Below are 14,337 nucleotides of genomic sequence, written 5' to 3'. Positions count from 1 at the left end.
TGTAAAGCTTATTATTGAATCCAACGGTACCGAAGAATGTAGTATATAGTTCCTCGTCCCAAGAAAAAGGTCTATATTTTGGGTGACATAAGATTTTATACGGCGTTGTATTATGTGGAAAGAGAATAAAGTAAAGACAAATGTTTTTCTATTTTTCGTAATACATCATTTTAGATAGAACAATCCAATAAGGAAAGTGAGTTATTTTCTGTAAAACTAAGTGATTAGCTAATGAAGCTCCTATCAATAATTTTTTCTGAGTCTGTCACTGCAATATTGTGAAACTGGATTGCTTAGATATTGATATAAAATACTGAATTGCTTAAATATCGATATAAAATGATCCATTTCTGCTTTGTGAAGAACTAAATGGACGAAAAGAAACGCAACGCATAACTAACAACTTCACTAAACGATGAGAGCTTTTTTTTAAAAAAATAAATAAATAATAACACTCACATTATACCCCTATCGATATAGTGACAAAATATTACGTTTAAAATCCAAACATACTTTTGAAACCAATCAAAATTTTGCAGGTTACATTTTTGTTATGATTCCATAGAAAAAGAAACAGTTGCTACTTATATACTTCACTTATTAAGAAGCCTAATTAAATTCTTTGGAAGGACTACAAAAATTCCATCTAAGTTAACATGTAAATATTATGATTGGAAAATTGATGCATCATTAACAAACACAATCATTCCTTCTCATCTTAAATCCAAAAAAATGAGGGGCAGTTTGGGAAATTGGAGCCAAGGACTATTGAGTGCCTCTCTATTTAATTTTCATATGTGTTAATTTGGACCCATTATTTTGATATTTCTTGCTCATTTTAGGAAATGGATTCATCTCAAGGCAATAATTTGTTGCATGGCTTATTTCTTCCCTTCACAATTAAAAGTAAACCTAGTTTAATTATTGTACGTGTCATGACATTTATTGACCTTACTTTTCTTCCGTCTACCATTAAATGTTTCGTTTAACGTTGTTATAAATTTAAAAAAACTAGTTGAATTGAGGTGAAATAAAGACATGTGAAATTGAATATGAATCTCGCTTTTATGTATGAATTTTAGAGTGAATATGACTATAATAAGTAGAAATGAAGTTCATCTATCATAAATAGTAAAAATAGAATGGAGTATTTTACTATGAACGTCACAAGTTACTAAAATAAAAACATCTAATGATGAACATATGAAGTATTAATTCAAGAAAAATGGATTATCCATCTTTTATATCAAGCTAATTCGCTTTAACTATTTTTTTTATACACTAAATAAATCACGGTTTATGTGCAATTTGAACAAAAATAGTTTTGTTTGTAATATATATTGAGCGGGTTTTTTATACTCTACATAGTCGGTTTTTTCTACTAGATTTTAATGATTAATGTGACATCATTCCATTTCTAATAAAATTACCCAAGTAAATGTAGAAGTATATCACAATTACTATAAAATAGACAAAAATTTATGACAATCTTTAAATTACTTACTTAACAGGAATCGTAACCTCTAAAATCAATCCACAATAAATGGATGGGTTGAATTAAGTGGAAGTAAACTAGTATTCTAAATGAAATAATCACCAGTACTGCATATATTGTTTTATTTTCAAATTTATTTGTTCAGACAAAGTTTCAATAAAATAATCTAAAGTTATATTGTTTCTTTTTTAACGGTCAATTGTGTTTTGACCTAATTAACGAGTTAAATTAACAAAATAAATTCTCTAGGACTAGAAACTAAAACAAACTTAATGTGTAAGGTCAAATAATTTTTTTTTTTTTTTTTGCAAATGTATGAGATCAATTTTAAACTTTAAAATGCAATGGATCGTTAATATTTTATGGACCATTAAATATATACCAAATCATATTATTCAAAGCCATATATAAGACTATTTTTTTTGAACAAATATATGAGATCAATTTTAAATTTTAATCTTATTATTATTTGAAATCTACAATTTTAATATTATTATTATTTGAATCTTAAACTTGTAGAACAGGTATGCCCAATGCTTCATTTTCCATCATGTCTAATGACCAACTTATTCCATTCCACTGCAAAAATCTACTAACTGGATATTCACTTTTACAATTTACAATAAACAGTCGACGCTACACTATTTTAATTACTTATGTTTGTAGCCAAACTTACTATGGCGTTGTCAAATAAAACATGTGAGCATGTGATCAAATTTAATTTTAGCTACCAAATCAATAAAATATGATTAATGTCTAATGATGCTCTAATTAGTTATTGTTGATCCCTTGGTTTTCGGCATCGACACTGTCTCGGTGCCAAAGTGTCTTTGTTCATTACAGCTAATCCCCAAACTCTAAAGTTAAAGTTACTATTATTAAATTAAATTTGTTATGACTAAGTTAAATTAAACGTAACAACCACATGTTCTTCATTACACCTAACCCTCAGACTCTATTATTACTACTTCCACATTCTTGAAAAATATAAATTATTTTAATTCGTTCTATAAAAATATAAATATTTTTATTTTAAAACTTCATTTCCATTTAATGAGGTGGGACTCAATACTCATTTTTCACTAATAATATTTTAAATATTTTTCTTTTATCTTTCTTACTTTAACAGTTATGCATTATTTATTAAAACTCAACCATCGTATTTCCAAAAAAACGCAACCATCATTTTTGTTGGAAATTAAAACTAATATATACAAATATAACTATTCCACGGTACCTGAAATCTTTGTATAATTCTAATTGGTCACTGCTCCTAATACCAATTGGTTTTAAGATTGGAATTCATATATAGATTTTTATCATAGTATCAGAATGGATAGCCGACTGTTCAAGATTCATTCACTTTAATTTAAAATTTGGAAATTTAGACGCAACAGTATAAACGAAACAATACCAACTACTGCAATGAAGTTAATGAATTTGTAATGAAATTTATTGCATACCTACAAAGAGAAATTGTTTGCTCTTAGTGGGATCGATCGTATGTAGATCTTCAAGGTTAAAGGGCCGAAAATGATTTTCTATTCTCACAATAGCTAGAACTCTCACTTAAAGTTTCCCATATATAATACTTCCTCCGTTCCTCATAATTTGTCACCATTTGACCAGACACGGGTTTTAAGAAATGTAATACAAAGTGGACTGAAAAAATTAGTAGCATGTGAGTCCTACTTTTATATATTAGTTTTATAATAAAATTTGAGTTAGAATGAGTTAGTGGAACATGGGGTCTACTACCAAAAATAGTAAAAGTGAAAAGTGACAAACTTTTATGGACGACAAATAAGGAAATAGGTGATAAATTTTTAGAGACAGAGGGAAGGGAGTAGAAAAAGAGCAAAATAATAGACACTCTTTCTCTTTCAATTTATCGTATGGTGGGCCACTAGAGATTTGTTAGCCGCCAAAAACATCATTCTCTAGCAAAAAAGATGTATGCCCGGAATAACTTTAAATTTATTAATTGAGATTTATATGTGCACTAGGCATACTTTACTAATTAATTTGCTGAAAGCGTCCACAACTGAAACAAGTGGCCATGTTATTAAATTTGTTTTTTGCTACTTGTTCAATATAGTATAATTAATGTGTAATGATGCTCTAATTAATTAATGTTGATGAGTTGTTTCCCACAGCAGCCACTCTATTATAAAATTTAAAGTAGATGGCAGAGTTCCTACTTAAACTTACTCTCTCTAAGAGTTCCTAAACTCTAAAAGCTACGATTTTACCTAAAAAAAGCAGCTCCAAAACGTACAATATCATCGTCGTCCGCCGCAGCGCCACCGTCGGCCGCCACACAACCATAGTAGCTCCAAAAAGTATGTCGCGCTCTCTCATTGCTCCTTTCAGTCTTAATTTATTGTTCATAATTTTATTTGTAGTGAAATTAAAATAATCATGTTTAAAAGTATTAAAGATATATGGACGCAGAAATAATCATCAATAGGGGCTGAGATTTCTAAATTCTATTTTAATGTACATTTTTGAGTAATTTAGATAATTTATAGGGGCTTTTATATTATAGCTTACACTAAATTTGATTAAATTTTAAAAAAAAAATCAACAAAAAAGTTTTAAAAAATATTTTATTGAGGGCTTAAGCCCCTCCCCCTTAAGCTTTGGTTCCCCCATGGGTATAACTATATGATATGAGTGTAGGTGCAAGAATTTTGGTTATTCAAAGTGCTTATTGATTTTTGTGTAGTAATTAGTGTTGAATAATTCAATGATAGTTGTACTTATATGATGATAATGATGCATGGTTAATTGAAACCGGTGGTTCAACCTCGAATCAGACCCGTCAACCCTGGCTTGAAACCGTAACCGGAAATGTCAACTACTCCCTCCATCCACAAAAATAGTCTTATTTGTGGACAGCATGAATTTTAATGAGACATTAGTAAAATACGAGAGAAGATTAGAAAAAGTGGGTAAATTAAGAGAGATGGATGGAAAAACAGATAAAGTATGAGAGAGAAGAGAAAACATCCACAAAAATAGTCTTATTCGTGGACGACATGAATTTTAATGAGAAATTAGTAAAATAAGAGAGAAGATTAGAAAAAGTGGGTAAATTAAGAGAGATGAATGGAAAAGGTAGATAAAGTATGAGAGAGAAAAGAAGAAGTGAAAAAAATATAAGAGAGAAACTTTCCATTTTAAGAAATGAGACTATTTTTTTTGGACGGAGAGATTATTTTGTTACCCAAACTATTTTACTATTTCGTTCTAAGCACCTAACTCACAGTTGTAAGTAATTACTCTTTCCGTTCCATAATAGTAGAGTTATTTTGCCATTTTAGTAAGTTCCATAGTAGTGGAGTCAATTCTATTTTTAGTAAAAGTTAACACATTTCTTCTCACTTACTTTTTCCTCTCTTTTACTTTATTCTTTCTACTTTTCCTATCTTCTATTCTCTCTGTTCCATAGTAATTGAGTCATTTTGCCATTTTGGTACGTTCAATGTAATAGATTCATTTCTCTTTTTAGTAAAGTCAACACATTTTTTCACACCTATTTTACTCTTTCTTACTTTTTTCTCTCTTCATCTCTACCTTTTTCATTTTCCACCACTTTACTCTCCCTTTACTTAACACACCTATCACAATTTTTATTAATCTCTGTGCCGAAAAGAAACGCCTCCATTACTATAGAACGGAGGGAGTACTTTATTAGAGTGTTTTTTTTTTTATTTCATACATTACACACTCTTTTCTTAATCTCCGTGCCGAAAAGAGGGAGTACTTGTTGGACTTCAAATGTCCCATGTACCTCATAGACCAATATCCTTTTACTACTACTGCTTTAAAATCAGTTTTGTCTAACGCAGGGATTATACCTAAGAAAGGCCAAATCGGAACGTGAGGCTACCAGCTGTGCAGGTCAGGCACGCTATCTTTTTCAGTCTTTGATTGTTATAAATTGCTTATTGGTTACTCAATTTGCTTGTATATCTTGGGACAACAACATATATAAGGCAAAAGAACATACATTTTACTAGATTAGATAACTCCAAAATAGAGACAGTTTGATAATCAGTAGTGATTCATTGCTGAACCAAAATGAAACAGGTGCGAACCGTTGATTTTGGGCTAAACCTGAAATCACCAACTAGCCAGTCCGCTGATTTCAACATTTTCGGCCCACAAAATATTTTTTTACTAATTCACCCAGCCTTGTCTTTTTTTGCATGATCGTCATGTGAGGACTCTGTGCTTCACCTCAATCATCTCTGCGATCCAACTCTTGCTCTATTTCAAGTTCTTCGTTATCGACTTGATGATGATCTTGTCTCTATCTATACATTTAAGAGACATTTCTAATATCTCAAGACTCTTGAATTTGTTTCACTTGAGCTTAATTCAGCTTCTTCTCCACATGTTTCCTCAATTATCGACATCCCACTCATCTTGTTTTGTATAGCAATCAGTGTTAACTCGTAAGACATTTATTGACACGATTTTTCAATCGAGACTACTTATCTAAATCTTCTTCTTCAACTATTGCAAGCATATCGACGTACCTGTCATTTTGCTTGGTGATTTCTGAAGCTCTTCTCCATTGTCCAAAATCAATTTCCTTTTACTTCACTCTGACTTGTCATTTCTTGAATGATCGTCATCCAGAGTCTCTATGCTTCCCTTGAATCATCTCTAACATGAAATTCTTGATCTGTTTCAAATTTAGCGTTATTTCCTCTTGTTTCATGAACCTTCTCCTTTTAATTCTAGTCGATCGTAAGCATGTGACATCACCACATGACTTTCTACTAGCTTCTTCTTCATCCAACAATACCTAGTTACAACACACAATGATGTAGTACACAACACCAACACCAACACCAACACCAACACCAACACCAACCCTGATACGGGAACATCTTCAACAATATCCCTCATATCTTATTAATCATTTAGCTATCATATCTTTTTAGCATATTTATTTCTTGTTCAGTAAGTTAGGTTTATTTCTTTCTCATTAAGTTAGAATACTCCTATTATAAATAGGAGACATTGTTATTTTCTTCAATGAATCAATATATCAGAATTATCATATTTTTATCGTCTCTTTCATTCCTGCAATTTATTTTCTTGCTCAAAACCCTATTGGAACGATAACTGGCTGCTCGACGGGATTCTCCCCGCGAACGAACCAATATCTTCTCCGCGATCTCTCGCAGTTATCCCCCGATATGAGTTTACTCGTATCAAACCCACAACATTTTGATGATTGCGTAATTTCTTCTAGCTAATTTATTCCTCAAAGTTGGAGGAGTTTTTAGTTTCAATAATCCCCCTCGACAATGACTTTCTTCTCCTCATGTTTAGTACTGAGCTCTTCGGGAACATGCCCCGACATATTCCTTCATGTTAGGCTGATTCTCTAAATCAATCCATTTTCAACTATTGCAATACTATTGTCGTACTTGGCATTTTGCTTTCGTGTTTTGTTTGATCTTTGAGCTTGTAGAATCAGTGATGCCTCAGCCTTGTCAGATCTTGATCCACTTTTTTTTTTTATGCCAACTATGTCTTGTTATCATTGAAACTCCACATGTTTCTGTCACCAAACTCCATACTTAGTCTCTTATAAATTCTTGTAAATACAAGTACAACTTTATCTTCTCTAAAATATAATGTTCTAGATACTTTTCCAAAGCCTGTGGAATTATTTGTTCAAAATGTTCTTGATCTTCTCCGTCAATTGTTTTTCTTTTTTTTAACATAATTTTCCGACCATGGAGAAAATGTCAAAAATGTAAAGGTATATGTTCTAAGAAAACATATGAATTAAATTAAATTAAAACGAAAAAAGAATTGAATGTTTGTCCCGCATACAGGTGAAGAGTGAACCAATAGTTGAAGTGTCACTTATCTAAATCCAAACTATATTGGATTGATTTCCACCATAAATAAAGAGAAAAAAGAGCATCGCATAAATGGCAGATGCTATAGTTTCAGCAGTGGTGGACAGAGTTGCAACTATCATAGAAGACAAGATTCGGTATGAAGTCAATTTGGTCAAAGGCATGAAGAAGGAGCTTCAAAATCTTTCCAAGAAGCTCAATACGATCAGAAAAGTGTTGGAGGATGCAGAGAAGAAAGCATTGAATGATCAAATCGTCAAAATTTGGTTGAAGCGGCTCGAAAACACGACTTATGAGATGGACGACATTTTGGATGAATGGAACTACTCTCTTCTCAAACATAAGTTGGAAGATTCTGCTGAGCCTGACCAAAAGATAGGCTGCTCCTTCATCCCATGTTCGTGTTTATCTTTCAACGAAATTTCTGTTCGTCGTGATATTGCCAAGAAAATTGAAAATGTGAACGCCAAGCTTGATCAGATCTTAAAGGAGAAGGATGATTTCAATTTTGTCATCTCTCTGCCTGCACTTGAGTCTCACCGACTACCAACCACATCTTCAATTGACTTCAAGAATGTTTATGGGTCAGACATATACAAGAAAAGGGATGATATAGTCAGAAATATGATGCATAATGGTGGTGGTACCCAAATTCTGTCTATAGTTGGGACGGGGGGACTTGGGAAGACGACACTTGCTCAACTTATTTTTAGCGATCCTCAGTTCGATAATGAATGGTTAAAAATTTGGGTATGTGTCTCCGATCCCTTTAATGTGTCTAAGGTTGCCAACGATATTGTTAAAAGTGTGGGAAAAGAGATGGTTTCTCTAGATGCCGACCCACTAGAAGTGGTGTTACAAAAATTAAAAGCATCCGTTTTAGGAAAAAAGTTTCTTCTCGTCCTTGATGATGTTTGGTCCGAAGACAGAGACAAATGGCAGCCCCTGAAAAACAATCTCGAATATGGTGCCCCAGGAAGTAAAATTTTGGTGACAACGAGAAATGAAAGGGTAGCTAAGAGGATGGGTACCTCAGATGATGATATCTATCACCCGAAAGAGCTTAATCCTGAAGAGTGTTGGTCATTAATGCGTGCCATATCCCTTGAAGGAAAGAGTGAGAATGAATGTGTAAAATTTGTGGATGTGGGCAAGAAAATAGCTAGCAAATGCAAGGGATTACCTCTTGCTGCAGTTGTTTTAGGAAGACTTTTGCAGTTCAAGGATTTGGAAGGGTGGGAACACGTAGAGAAGAGTGAAATATGGCAGTTGGAGAATGCCGAAGTAGATCTTTTTCCTCATTTGGTTTTAAGCTACAATGATTTGTCCCCGGCTCTTAAGCGTTGTTTTTCATATTGTGCCGTCTATCCTAAAGATCACAAAATTCATGCGGAGACTCTGATAGAACAGTGGATGGCGCAAGGTTATCTTGGCTCTGATAGTGGAACTGGTGAAGTGGAACTCAAAGGTCGAGAGAACTTGAGAAATTTAGCAATGCGTTGTTTGTTTCAAGACATTGAGAAAAGTGAGTCAGGGGAGCAGATAGAATGGTGTAAAGTGCATGATATAGTACATGATTTTGCTCTATTTCTTAGGAAACATGATGACAAGGAGAGAAGTTGTCAAGTTTGTGATCCTTCATTGGTTTCTCATGTCCAAGAATATCGGAGTCTATCGTTGGACTACGAACCTCCTTTTGATGAAAGAGACAGAATTAGTCAAGTTTGTGATTGCATGAAAAGTGTTAGGGTGTTAAGAATTCGGTTTGGACTTCCTCTAGTGGGAATGGAAACGCTGATTCACTTGAGATGGTTGGATTTAAGTCAGTCTGTCCTGTCAAAGGATGGCCTTGGAATCATATGTAAGCTTTATTTCTTGCAAACCCTTCTCTTAAGATATTGCGGCCTAACCGAGATTCCACGAGAAATTGGGAATTTGGTTGAGCTAAGACATCTTGACTTAAGTTGGAATCGGGAAATAAATGAGTTACCAGAGAGCATTAGTAGTTTGGTTGAACTGCAAATCTTGAAGATTAAAGGCTTTAGTATCAACTGTGTGCCTAAAGCACTAGGTGAGTTAAGTAATCTCCACACACTGGAATTGTGCGAATTTAAAGTAGGAAGTGAATACAATAAGTTGGGTTTTCTGAATAAGTTACACCGTTGTCTTATTGGATCTCTGAAGCTGGCAATCTACTGGAGTAGTATGAGTGAAATGGAGGAATTGGTTGAGGATGCTCGACAAGCAGAGTTACAGACAGTCCTTCAAAAACTCAAAAGTCTCGGGATACATTTCAAGGGTACGATGATTGAAAAGAAGCAGTCATCAACATCATCATCATCATCATCAATATGGATGGAGGTAGTAGAAGCTTTCCTACCCCATTACAAGTTGAATGAATTGGCAATCAGTGGATATAAGGGCTCCAGGCTTCCGCATTTTATGTCATCGCCTCTCAACTTTATAAAACGGATTCATCTGATTGATTTGAGTGAGGTGTCATCATTGCCGGCTATGGGAAAACTACCTTTCTTGGAATTTCTCCAAATTACTGGTGCCAAGCAATTGATGTTTGTCGGAAGGGAGTTTTTAGGAATAGACTCATCTTCATGTGAAGATGATGTTGCTGTTGCATTTCCTAATCTCAAGTATCTGAAATTTTATGGCTGCTCCGAATGGGAGGAGTGGGAGGACATAACGGAGGAAGAAGAAGAATCTGCTGCCATCTCCATCATGCCATGTCTCACTAATTTGAGTATCGAGAATTGTAAGAGTTTGAAGAAGCTGCCGCAGCGCCTGCTGCGTAAGGTCTACTCGTCTTTGGGGAGTTGGATATTAGTGGTTCATCAGAGCTAGTAAAAACATACGGAGAGGACAAGGAAGGTTCAGCATGGAGATTCATATCCCAACTTCAACTTCACCGATAGGTCTAATGCAAATATTTATGCTTTTCTGTTTGTTTGCCTTTTTTGAGATTGAATTTGGTAAAAATCATAATAAATAGTTAGATTAGATAAAGACTAAATTAAAAATGAAAATAATGTAGATAAGATTCTCTGTGATATTCTAGCTTTTACTTTACTATTTATCTACTCTAATTATTTATTACGATTTTTGTAAATGAGTATAAAAAAAAGGTAACTCAACTTTCTTAGAACAAAGAGAGTAATATACTTTAACAGCATGAACAATAATGAGTACAAAAATGGACTCACCAGCTCCTCCTAGAATGTTTGTCGTCAACGGTTTGGAGCCCAATTATCTAACGTTTATTTTGGTGTATCATTTTAATTGAATTTTACTTTCTCTCTTCTATCTTTCTTCTTTATTGTAAATAGGGATTTTAAAAACAAAAGTGAATAAAGTAGTAGTATTATTAAAAGAAAATATTATTAAACTCATAAGAAAGAAAGTTTTATCAAAAGTAAACTAATTTTATGTACAAACCAATGATATATTATTTGAAAATTGAGAGAATACTAAAGTATAAATCGTTGTCACGCATGCGATGTAAAGCACTATCAATCAAATAATCAAATAACTCTTCTTGTTGATCATTTTGAAATCTTCATAAGTCACACTCTTCTTCATTCGAAGTCCAACTCTTTGCGTTACCGAATTTGTTAAATGAAAAAGTATCTGTTCTAAGAAAACATAATAAGATCTAACGAAGGATTGCAACTTCTCTCACATTATGCGCACGTTGCCTTCATTAATGTAGAATATAATAATACTACAAACTAAGCGCCACAATAATATGATCCATTTCTAATAAAATTACCCAAGTAAATGTAGTAGTATATCTCAATTACTATAAAATAGACAATTACCCAAGTAAATGTAGTAGTATAATATAATCTATTTCTAATACTATTGTTGAATAATAGAATTGAAATGCGGAAATGTAAAAACTAAAATTAAAGAACATTGAAGAACTTTGAAGACTACATTTTGATAGATGGCTTGGTTGGTTTCTTCAATAATATGACACCCTTATATAGGATATTACAAAACTTGTGCTCCAAGTATTCTTGGACACCAAACTAATGTATTTCTTAGCCGCTAAGCTAATATGTTATTCTCCTCCAAGCTAACACATTTTTCGATCTCCAAGCTAACACATTTCTTGATCTCCAAGCTAATATATTTTCCTTTCTCTAACACTCCCCCTCAAATTGAGTAGTGGGATCTCCGATACTCAATTTGCAAAGAACATCTTCAAAGCTTCTTGAGTTGATTGTCTTGGTTCCTTAGTTTGATTGATTTCTTCATTCCAACACTCCCCCTCAAGTTGAGTATCAAATCTTTCGATACTTAACATGCACGATCTTCAATTTTCAAGTTTGAGGAGTTGCTTCATTTTTCTCCATTGAAAGTTTAGGCTCTTATCAAGGAGCTCTTCAATTTTTTTATGACGGTTTTTGCTCATGTCAAGAGCCAACTTAGACAGTATTTGTTCATATATCCGGGAGCCACATAGACAGTTTTAGCTCGTATCTAGGAGCCATCTTAGATAGTTTTAACTCATATTCAGGAGTCATCTTGGACAATTTTGACTCATACCGTGGAGCTAATCTAGACAGTTTTTGCTCGTATCTAGGAGCCGATTCAAACAGTTTTGACTCTTGTCGAGGAGCTAATGTAGACAGTTTTTGTTCGTATCTAGGAGCAATCGCCAAGAGGGGGAGAAACAATACCCTGCCGGAAGAGATGGAATCGCCAAGAGGGCGAGAACTAATAGGTGTATATTGGTGAAGTTTCATCAAGTAATCGGTGTTGAAGTCAAAAGGTCCTCGAGAAAGAGTGATGATCATCCACTGAGGAGAGAGAGAGAGAACCACCGCACTGTTGGAGGAATTTAATGGCGGCTACAAATGGGAGAAGTGGGAGGACATAACGGAGGAAGAAGAAGAATCTGCGGCCATCTCCATCATGCCATGTCTCATTTATTTGACTATCTCTAACTGTAAGAGTTTGAAGAAGCTGCCACATCGCCTCCTGCGTAAGGTGTCCTCGTCTTTGCGATTGTTGGATATCAAGGATTCAACAGAGCTGGTAAAAACATACGGAGAGGACAAGGAAGGTTCAGCTTGGAGATCCATATCCCAACATAATCCCCAACTTCGACTTCTCCAACATAAATTGCATCAATTCTTCGACTTCCACAAGAAGAACTGATGCAATTTATGTCTTCCTGTTTGTTTTACTTTTTTTTAAGATTGAATTTGGGATTGTGATACGTATTTTTTGCTTTAATCGTAAATTTTTTTAGACGGATACTCTTTTTCCTTCATGGTGTTTTTTCCTTACCATGAAGGTATGAAGGTTTTAATGAGGTCCGGCCTTGAGTGATCGTTCTGTGTTCTCCAAGGTGTTTAAGTTTTGTTTTTTGTGACATGATCATATCGCTTCTTTCAATCGTGTAAAATATTTTTATAATAAGAATCAATCTCTCAGCCCTAGAGAGGATCCTTGCCTTCTATAATGCAAGTCTCCGCTCAACCTTTTCAATTATTGGCTTCCAAGTTTGAGCTCTCTCTGGGTTCACCTCAAGAGGGGATGAGGGATGCCTCTAGGTATTTGATAGGCAATTTTGCAACGGCACAGTTGAAGGAACTTTGCATAACTAGTATTCTAAATGAAATATTCACCATCTATGCATATATTGTTTTATTTTCAAATTTATTTGCTCAGACAAAGTTTCAATAAAATAATATAATGTCTTCACCAAAAAAATAATCTGAAGTTACATGGTTTCGTTTTTTTATCTAATTACAGAACTGGGCTACCTTAGAAAGCCCAATTAATTTTAAAAATGCAAATCTTAGCAAATGATATACTCCCTCCATCCCAATAAATATGAAACATTTGGTTTCCGACACGAGATTTTATGCATTGTTGTTTTGTGAGTTGATGAAGAGAAAGTAAAGTAGGAGAAAGGGAAAAGTAGAGAAAGTGATGTTTCCATTTTAGGAAACGTTTTATTTTTAGTGGGACAATCCAAAAAGGAAAACGTTGCATTTCTAATGGGACAGAGGGAGTACTTAAAAAGCATCCCAACTTTATGGGCCTCTAAACGATATTAATTAAGCCTAAATGACAATTTCAAGAGCAATATCCCACAAATCTCGTTGAAAATCAGTGCCATGCCATCAATTTTGCAAGAAGACATTCAATGTGATGCTCTAATTAAACTCGAGTCCTTGTTCATTCCAAATAACGTAAAATTTTAATATTATTATTCCACTTAAGTCAAAACTAGTCTGGTATGTTTGAGGAAAAAAATTGGTTGTAATAGATTTTGGTCCCAGGCAGTATGTTTTGATCAATATTTAATGATTTTGTAAAATTTAACAGTCAATTGTGTTTTGACTTAATTAACAAATTAAATTAATAAAATTGTCCAGGACCAGATGCTAACACACACATAATGCATATGATCAAATAAGGTTTTAATTTGCGCAAATTTACAAGACCAATTTGAAACTTTAAAATGCAATTGATCGTTAATAATTTAATATATTATAGGACCGCTAAATATATACCACAAGATATTATATAATGCCAAAAGTAAACACACTTTATATAAGACTAATATTTAATTTATCTGAATTAGTATACGATATCAATTTTAAAATTTAAGCTTATTATTATTTTGAAATCTCTTAAACTTGTAGGCAGGGGCGGAGCCATGGTGGGGCTTGGGGGCCCTTGGCCCCTCAGCCATTTGGATAATACCTATACATAACATATGTATGTAACATCCACTTAATAATTACGTGCTAGTTCAGTTGGTTAGGGTTCTTTGGTTAGGGTGCTGGGCTTTTATTTGATAGGTTCTGTGTTCGAATATCACTTGGAGTTGTACCTTTGTTTTTAGTGTCTTCCTCTATTTTAAATTCATATTTTGTTAGATATTTAGTGTTCCTTTATTTTGGATTCATATTTAAT

General features: G+C 33.6%; 2 protein-coding genes across 3 annotated transcripts in view; both read left to right on the top strand.

Annotated features, from left to right (window-relative positions):
* LOC148923941 (disease resistance protein RGA2-like) overlaps positions 1-14,337 on the top strand; it is a 71,719-nt gene that overhangs the window by 26,788 nt on the left and 30,594 nt on the right. The window contains exons 1-3 of one of the 2 annotated variants that reach the window (XM_089059966.1): positions 3,712-3,837; positions 5,350-5,401; positions 7,360-7,405. The gene's annotated coding sequence lies outside the window, so the exon portion shown is untranslated. Of the gene's footprint in view, positions 1-3,711; positions 3,838-5,349; positions 5,402-7,359; positions 7,406-14,337 lie in introns of those variants that run through there. The other variant, XM_089059967.1, reaches the window with a different exon arrangement.
* On the top strand, positions 7,412-12,579 carry LOC148923944 (putative disease resistance protein RGA1). The gene is made up of 3 exons (XM_089061646.1): positions 7,412-10,241; positions 12,003-12,127; positions 12,212-12,579. Exons 1-3 carry the CDS (start codon positions 7,459-7,461, stop codon positions 12,562-12,564), a joined length of 3,261 nt encoding a protein of 1,086 aa, XP_088917772.1. The 5' UTR covers positions 7,412-7,458; the 3' UTR covers positions 12,565-12,579.

The sequence above is a fragment of the Salvia hispanica genome, chromosome 6 (genome assembly GCF_029641045.1).
Source record: "Salvia hispanica isolate PSC_SH4W2 chromosome 6, Shi_PSC_v1, whole genome shotgun sequence".
Classification (NCBI taxonomy): Eukaryota; Viridiplantae; Streptophyta; class Magnoliopsida; order Lamiales; family Lamiaceae; genus Salvia; species Salvia hispanica.
This window is presented reverse-complemented; position numbering and strand designations above follow the sequence as displayed.

What these genes read in the sequence shown, in the direction of transcription:
- LOC148923944 (XM_089061646.1), top strand. Translation starts at nt 7,459, where the DNA reads ATGGCAGATGCTATAGTTTCAGCAGTGGTGGACAGAGTTGCAACTATC. An exon ending in TTAGTGGTTCATCAGAGCTA is followed by an intron (nt 10,242 to 12,002) that starts GTAAAAACATAC and finishes CGATTCAAACAG; the next exon opens with TTTTGACTCTTGTCGAGGAG. An exon ending in AAGAGGGCGAGAACTAATAG is followed by an intron (nt 12,128 to 12,211) that starts GTGTATATTGGT and finishes TCCACTGAGGAG; the next exon opens with AGAGAGAGAGAACCACCGCA.